The 8,451-nt window shown below is 40.4% G+C and overlaps 1 protein-coding gene across 3 annotated transcripts in view; it reads right to left on the bottom strand.

Annotated features, from left to right (window-relative positions):
- Positions 1–5,690: 5,690 nt before the first annotated feature.
- Positions 5,691–8,451, bottom strand: part of SLTM (SAFB like transcription modulator) — a 66,747-nt gene continuing 63,986 nt past the window's right edge. For all 3 annotated transcript variants that reach the window (XM_015564957.1, XM_015564958.1, XM_015564959.1), the window contains exon 20: positions 5,691–6,753. In XM_015564957.1, coding sequence (XP_015420443.1) covers positions 6,645–6,753 — 109 coding nt within the window. In that variant the 3' untranslated portion in view covers positions 5,691–6,644. The remainder of the gene's footprint in view (positions 6,754–8,451) is intronic.

Genomic DNA, 8,451 nt, shown 5'->3' with positions numbered 1-8,451 from the left:
CCGCCCTGCTCTGTGCATGACAGGGGGAAGCGACCCAACCCCCCAATTGGCCCTGCTCTGAGCCTGACCAGAGGCTGCACCGATGGGTTGGGCCTGCCCTCTGCCACCCGGGAGCAGGCCTAAGCCAGCAGGGTGTTATCTCCTGAGGGGTCCCAGACTGCGAGAGGGCACAGGCTTGGCTGTGGGACACCCCCATCCCCCGAGTGCACAAACTTTTGTGCACCAGGCCTCTAGTATAATATAAAAGGCCAACCTCCCACATCCTTTCCCCCTGGCTGGCCTGGCCCAATTGGCCCTGATTAGGGCAGGTTGCCGGACCCCACCTGTGCACAAATTTGTGCACTGGGCCTCTAGTTTATAATAAAAATTCTTAGCATATTAGGAATAGAAAGGAGCTTCCTCAACCTCATAAAGGTTATAAATGAAAAACTTGACATCATACTTAATGGTGAAAAAACTAAATGTTTTTGCCCTCACTATTCCCAATCAACATTTTATTGGCTACTAGCCAATGCAAAACAGCAAGGGGGGGAAAGACATTTTGATTGGAAAGGAATATATACTGCTGCCTTGGCTTTCAGAAGACACGATGGTGTACAAGGAAAACCCTGAAACATCTAAATAAAGGGCCAATATAAAAATATCAGTTATGTTTCTTTGTACTAGCAATGAACAATAAAAAGTTAACCATTTTATTTATTTTTTTAATATATTTCTTTATTGGTTTCAGAGAGGAAGGTAGGAGAGAGAGATAGAAACATCAATGATGAGCCGAAACCGGTTTGGCTCGGTGGATAGAGCGTCGGCCTGCGGACTGAAAGGTCACAGGTTCGATTCCGGTCAAGGGCATGTACCTGGGTTGCGCGCACTTCCCTAGTGGGGGATGTGCAGGAGGCAGCTCATCGATGTTTCTAACTCTCTATCTCTATCTCTCTCCTTTCCTCTCTGTAAAAAATCAATAAAATATATTAAAAAAAAAAAAAAAAAACATCAATGTTGAGAATCATTGACTGTCTGCCTCCTGCATGCACCCCACTGGAGATTGAGCCTGCAACCCAGGCATGTGCCCTTGGCTGGAATCGAACCTGGGACCCTTCAGTCCGCAGGCTGACGCTCTATCCACTGAGCCAAGCCGGCTGGGGAAAAAGTTAACCATTTTAAATACCGCTTAAAATAGCATTCAAAATATTAAATATGCACCTATGAACCTTCTGGGGAACTTCTGCAGAAAAATATGCCTAGGTCCCACTCATGAATGTTTGGTGTTAGAAAGGACCCAGGCTTGAGAGCTACTGGCTCATCTCACCCAGTCAAACCTCAGACTTTGTCCCGTCAGCAATGGTACCAGTTTCTAGTTAACCAGCAACCTTTACAGATGAACTTTTTCTCTTTTGTTTTAAAATCAGAGAGCATAACAGGACAAGAGAAATAATGAACAGAATCTTTTCAGTATTCCATACATACTTTCCCATTTAAATCCTTACAGTAGCCATGTCAGGTAAGCCAAGTTGATCATAGATAGCATCCTGAGCCAAACCAGCTAGAGCTAAAAATATTTTTTAAAGAAAAGAATGTCAATTCTTTTTTTAAAAAGTGCTTTAGAGAAATGCCAATTAAATTTGTTGGAGGTACTGAATTCTTTAGGTAAGGAATTGGAATAGATGAAGCTCTTTATAAAGGATGCAAAGCAAGCCCTGGCTGGTGTCGTCTGTACTCAAGGTTGCATGTTTGACTCCCAGTCAGGCAGGGCAAGTAACCTAGGTCGCCAGTCGGGCATATACGGGAAGGTAACCAATTGATGTTTCTCTCTCAAATTGATTTTTCTCTCTCTCCCTTCCCCATCTCGAAAATTAGTATGTCCTCAGGATTAGAAAAAAATGCAAAATTTGACTTTTTCCATAGGGATTCAGTAGGTATTTAATTATTGGGACTGACTTAAGACTGGAGGAACTGAGTTAAAGGACAATCTAGAAAGGGATAGAAATACAGGCAGAGGGTCTTTAATTGTTCATGTGTTTGAGAGTTTGGAAATTTTCCTTTGGTACTGAGGCTTTCCCCCCCTTTTTAGTTATTTTTGCCATGTGTAGTTTCTGGCTTCAGTGTCTTGCCCAAGCTTACTAAGACTGGCTCTTACTTGAACCACTGTGAGCTGTTGTTCCTAAATCATCAAAACCTTCTCCACTGTGGTGAAACCTTTAGGTTGTTTATCCAGTATATGGGGAATAGCAAAATTTCTCCCTTTCTCTTGGTTTTGAGGAACCCAGCTTTCTTTATAAGAGCTCTAAACTTTGTTTTCACAACTGACCAGCCAGATCTCTGTAACTGTTGCCTCTGACCCTTGAGGGGCTACTTCCAACATCAATGCCATGTCAGAGGTGGTTTTGTCATGTTTTCTCAACTTAAAAAATTAGATTGTTGATTTGTTCAAATTTTTTTACACATATAGACAGTGTGGGTAATTATTTTTTCATCAGGTTGCCATGGTATAGCTTTTTCAAGAGCAGGTCACTTCTCAGATACCCATCTGAAAAAGGGGTAGGACAGTAACTGGTACCTATGGCTAGGCAGGATTCTTGAGTATTAGGCAAGCAAATGCACTTAAAATGCATAGCATACTGCCCTGCACATACTAGGCATACCAGTTAATAATGCGGATTTTTTCAATAGCTGGGAGTTACACATTATGTTTATATGTGATTTGATATGTACGCTATTTTGTTGTATTGACAGCAAGCTTCAAAACTTCAGATGTTAAATTTTGTGAAGGTGTTATCATATTTTTACGCTTAAAAATTTCGAATTTCTTGCCAAAAAGGGGCATTTGCAGGAAGTTTTAATTCATTACTTTATTTTGAAGAAAAAGTTATCGTATACTTCGGGAAACTTATAGTGAACATGCTCCATCTCAAGATACTTGTGAATGCTGGTTTAAATGCTTAAAAAGTGATGACTTCGATGTGAAAAAGTACGTCCAGGTCAACCAAAAAAGTTTGAAGACCAACAATTAAAAGCATTATTGGATGAAGATGCGTGTCAAATTCAAAACAACTTGCAGAAAGATTAAACGTTGCTCAGCAAACAATTTCTGGTCATTTACAAGCAATGGGAAAGATTTTAAAGGAAAGAAAATGGGTGCCACATCAACTGAATGGAAGACAAATGGAAATGCGCAAAGTCATCAGTAAAATGTTGCTTCAATGGCATGAAAGAAAGTTTTTTTTGCATCGAATTGTGACTGGTGATGAAAAGTGGATTTGAGAATCCCAAATGCCCAAACTCATGGGTTGATCCAGGTCAACCATCAACATCGACTGCAAGGCCAAATCGCTTTGGAAAGAAGACAATGCTCTGCGTTTGGTGGGATCAGGAAGGTGTGGTGTATGATGAGCTTCTAAAACTGGGTGAAACCATTAATACCGATCGCTACCGACAACAAATAATCAATTTGAACCACGCTCTGATTGTAAAACGAGCAGAATGGGCCAGGAGACACGGCAAAGTAATTTTGCTTCGTAACGCACCATCACACACTTCAAAACCAGTTAAAGACACGATAAAAGATCTTGCCTGGGAAGTATTAACCCACCCGCTGTATTCACCAGACCTTGCTCCTTTAGATTACCGCTTGTTCAGATCAATGGCACACGCACTTTCTGAGCAGCACTTCAAAACGTACGAAGTGGTAAATGGAGTCTCTGAACGGTTTGACTCAAAACAAACGAAGTTCTATTGGGACGGTATCCACAAATTACCTGAAAGATGTGGGAAATGTGTAGCTAGCGATGGACATTACTTTGAATAAAGCACTTTTGATGTTTTTCTTGAAATTATCGTGTTTTCTTTTATTACAAAATCTGCATTAACCAGTATATTTAAACTGCTTAGCAGATGTTAGCAACAATGTACCATCAAACCTCAATTCTCGAATGTCTCCAATCTCGAACAATTAGCTTCGCAACCTGACAGCCCTTTCATGCTGATAGCTATATTACCAGTCACAAGTCTCTCAGGTGACAAAGGAGAGAATGTGTGCATGTGACTCAGTTTACCACTGTTAAAATCTCAGGATATTGTGCTGTGAATATTTTCATGTTTTGTTTTTGTTTTTTTTTTTTGCTGCTTATTATTATTGTCTCCTTTTTAAAAATATATCTTTTTAGGAGCGGGGGGGGGGGGTTAGAGATCAACCTAAGGACTTGTATGCATGCATATTTGCATAACCAATGGACACAGACACAGGGGCAGTGGGGGCTTGTCCTGGGGTATGGGAGTAGCGGCGGGGGGGGGGGAGGAGTCAATCAGGGAAAAAGGAGACATATGTAACACATTAAACAATAAAACAAAAGAAGAAAAATGTCACGGCTCTGAAAAAATATATTTTTTATTGATTTCAGAAAGGAAGGGAGAGATAAAAACATCAATGATGAGAGACTCATTGATTGGCTGCCTCCTGCAAGCCCCTTATTGGGGATTGAGCCTGCAAACTTAGGCAGGTGCCCTTGACTGGAATCGAACCCAGGAACCCTTCAGTCTGCAGGCTGACACTCTATCCACTGAACCAAACCAGCTAAGGCAATTTTCATTTTTTATTGTACATTTCCTTTTTGTTAAATGTTCATTTACATTTCATGTCCTTTTTGTTTTTAAAGTGTTTATTTATAGACACTATATTAGACATGTACTATATATAAGAAAGGTTAAAACAGGATCATTTGGGGGTCTGGAAAGTATTAATTCAGTTTATATTGTTGCTAATGGGAAAAAATGATTCAGTTTTCAAATAGCCTTCTGGAATGAATTAAGTTTGTAAAACAAAGTTCCACTGTAATTACTTGTGATCGTTCCACTCTATAAATGAGCAAACGGACTAGAAGTGATATAATAACCCAAGTCACAAAGAGAAGGCAAAGCTGAAATTGTTCATTCCTATACTGAGGTGTCTACGTGCCATTCTACAGTGTGGGGATCAGGAAATGAAGTAACACCCCCCCACACACACTCCATTTGCTTCCACAGTTGTAGGGTTGGGAAGGGCAGCAAAGGCTCTATGAGATCCAGAGAATACACAAAGTGCCAGCTCTCCAAAGGGCCAAAGACCAGGGTGTGGTAGCTGCTGAAAGCGCTCAGAAGTCTGAGCCATCTCATGGGCATGACCACATCCACACAGTAACGTTTGTAAGAACTTGAATAAAGACTCCTCTTCAAATAAAAAGGTGACCTCAGACCTGAGATCTGGAGGTTAAGCAAATTGTACAAGATCAAAGAACTAATAAATGGTGGAGGAAGAATTTGAACTTGGACAGTTGAACTTCCTCCCATCTTTTACTTTGTATGAACATACAAGATTGCTTAACTTACCAAGAACCTAGGACATATGGATTATGTGTCACTGATTTATATGAAGGTCTATGGGAGGCTTTAAGAGACCATCTTCAGAATTTACCTTCAAGGGCTTCTTAGAAAAGATGCCTTAAAAAAAAAGGCCCTAAGACTAGTGGATGCGTCTCTAACACTTCAAAAGACTGTACTGTCCAGCTACTGAGGTGAAGAGTCAAACTTAGACTTATTCTCAGGAACAAAGACCAAAAGACTGCCTTTATCGCTCTAAACCTTGTCAATTACTTTGGGTTTAACTCCAGAGAGGGCTGGAGGACTAACGCCCAGAAAGCTGGAAACAAAGACACATACACTTCCAGGTGTGGACTTTTATTTTCACAAAAAGACAACATTGCCTTCCCACATACAAGTATTTACAAAACCCAACTGATTCACCCATCTAGAACCTGGGTTTTTTCCACTTCTCAACATGGTTGGGAACATGGAAACATTAATACCCACATAATTCCCAGAGTTGGAATTTATCCATCAAACAGTACAGATTACCTAAAAGTGCACTTACCTGCACAACTCACCCTAAGAACCTCAGTGATACAAACCTCACCGCCAAGGTTTCACTAACCTGTTTGGTCTCACACCATGCAAACCTGAACAAGTAAGCTGCTATGCTAAACTGAAACTCAGTTCTCAGGTTCTCCTTACAGTTAAGAAGGTTCTCAACGCTTTAGCAACTATACAGAATATGAAGGTTTATTTCAAAAAGAGTACATTCTTTAAAACCAGGGTACACAGATGTACTTCATGTAACAGTACCTTCTGCAAAAAATAGGTTACATAATACTCAGAAATGCAAGGAACGACCGTATTCTCTAAAAATTAAACAGCAGAGCTTTTCAGCTTATACAGCCTTCAAAATGGGAGGCTGAAAATGCTTGGTGACATGTAACTCTATAGCCTGATACCAGAGCCAGGCTGCAAATGAAACTACCACCACACAGCTGCAAACTACCCTTTCTATTCACACGGTATTAAACAAAATGGTTTTGATTACAATCTTTTCCAATGTGTCTCAGTGCTACAAGAAAAAAAAGTTGAATGATACACAAAACTATTAAAAGTTACAACAGAACTATTTAAACATCTTCTCCAAAATTGAGAAAAGCAATCATGGTAAATTTTAAAAAAGGGAATAAAGAAAAGTCTGAACGAACTCTCAAGCAAGTCAGAGGTCCTCTTTGTAAGTAGTCAAATAAAGTTTACTGGAGATTTCAATAAATTATTTTGAAACCATGGCAGAGAGCTAATTTTCAGAATCGTCGTGGAGGCCCGCTTTTAAATGGCTTAAATCCAGAGCCACTTCCTCTTGGTATGGAATTGCCACCGATTTGCACAATTCTATTAATTGGGGAGGCATTACTGAAAAAGGAGCAAAAGAAAAAAAAGTCAGAGACCAAAAGGACAAAAAATTACAGCTAATACCTACAAAGTGCTTATAATTTACCAGGCACTATTCTTTGTACTTTACCCATATTAAGTAAGTTCTGTTTTCAATAGTCCTACCCATCCCACTTTACTGATGAAGAATCTGACATCTGGAGGTTAAGTAACTTGTTTAAGAGCATAGAGCTAATAAATGGTAGCGGGAGAACTTGAATTTGGGTAGTTGAACTTGCCTCATAGAAAGCCATTTAAGGGCATACACATGAGTGGACTATAGCAGTGGTTCCCAAAGTGTGGTCCCCAAATCAGCATCAACTAGGAAGTTGAACCTCTGACATAGAGATTATTTTATATATATACTAGTGGCCTGGTGCACGAAATTCATGCATGGGGGGGTGGGGGGGGCAGGGGATCCCTCAGCCCAGCCTGCACCCTCTCCAATCTGGGACATCCCTTTTGCAATCCGGGACCGCTATCTCCTAACCTGCTTAATTTCTAGTTCCCTGCCTGCCTGATCACCCCTTGCAGTGGCTGCCTCGGCCCCGCCACCATGGCTGTGTCCGGAAGGACGTCCAGAAGGTCTCCCAGTCTAATTAACATATTACCCTTTTATTAGTATAGATATATATGAAAAAGACTCACCAAAACCCCCTAAATTTTGGGAGACAAAAACCTACAGTGAAATGGTTTTTTTTTTTTAAATATATTTTATTGATTTTTACAGAGAGAAAGGGAGAGAGAGATAGAGAGTTAGAAACATCGATGAGAGAGAAACATTGATCAGCTGCCTCCTGCACATCACCTTCTGGGGATGTGCCCGCAACCCAGGTACATGCCCTTGACTGGAATCGAACCTGGGACCTTTCAGTCCGCAGGCTGATGCTCTATCCACTGAGTCAAACCGGTTTCGGTGAAATGGGTTTTATTAAGTAGAATAAAACCAGTTATAGAAAGGTCTAACTGCCAGGCTGAGGAAATCTAAATTAGGTCCTGCGACCTAGAGAAGCTGCTTGTGGTTCTGAGCAAGTAAATGGTATAATAAAACAGTTTTAGCCCGGCAGGCGTGGCTCAGTTCCTTGAATCAGGAGGTCATGGGTTCGATTCCCAGTTGGGGCATATGCCCAGGTTTCAGATTTGATCCCCAGTGGGAGCATGCAGGAGGCAGCCTATTAATGATTCTCTCTCATTATTTATGTTTCTCTCTCTCCCTCTCTATGAAATTAAAAAAGGAAAAAACCACACCATATATATATATTTTTTTTAAAGTTCCAGTGGTTAAATTTAGAAATAGTGTGAATAACGGAGCAGAAAAAAAGATTAATTTGGTAATATCGAACAGAAGCTGAAATGAGGAAGAAAGCACAGCTGTTAACAAATGTTTTTTAAAAACAACCATACTTAGAAATTTATACTAGGAATGAAGATAGACAAAGTTGAGGCCCATGGTTTTCCAGTCTGGGTGAATGAGGTATTAGTGGCACTGGCAAATTAAAAAAACCTAGAGGCAATAACTGGGACATGAAGGTTTGAAACAGGAAAAGAATGAGTTGGATGTGACCTTGAATTTATGGAGACAGCAGACCATTTACATGGAGATCACAATATAGAACTCCATTTGAAGAAGCCAGAAAATTGGATCAAAAAGGTAGAAAGGAAATTATGATTAGAAAGAGT

This window comes from Myotis davidii, unplaced genomic scaffold (assembly GCF_000327345.1).
Source record: "Myotis davidii unplaced genomic scaffold, ASM32734v1 scaffold441, whole genome shotgun sequence".
Classification (NCBI taxonomy): domain Eukaryota; kingdom Metazoa; phylum Chordata; class Mammalia; order Chiroptera; family Vespertilionidae; genus Myotis; species Myotis davidii.
Note: the sequence above shows the minus strand (reverse complement) of the source record. Positions and strands in the feature narration are given on the sequence as shown.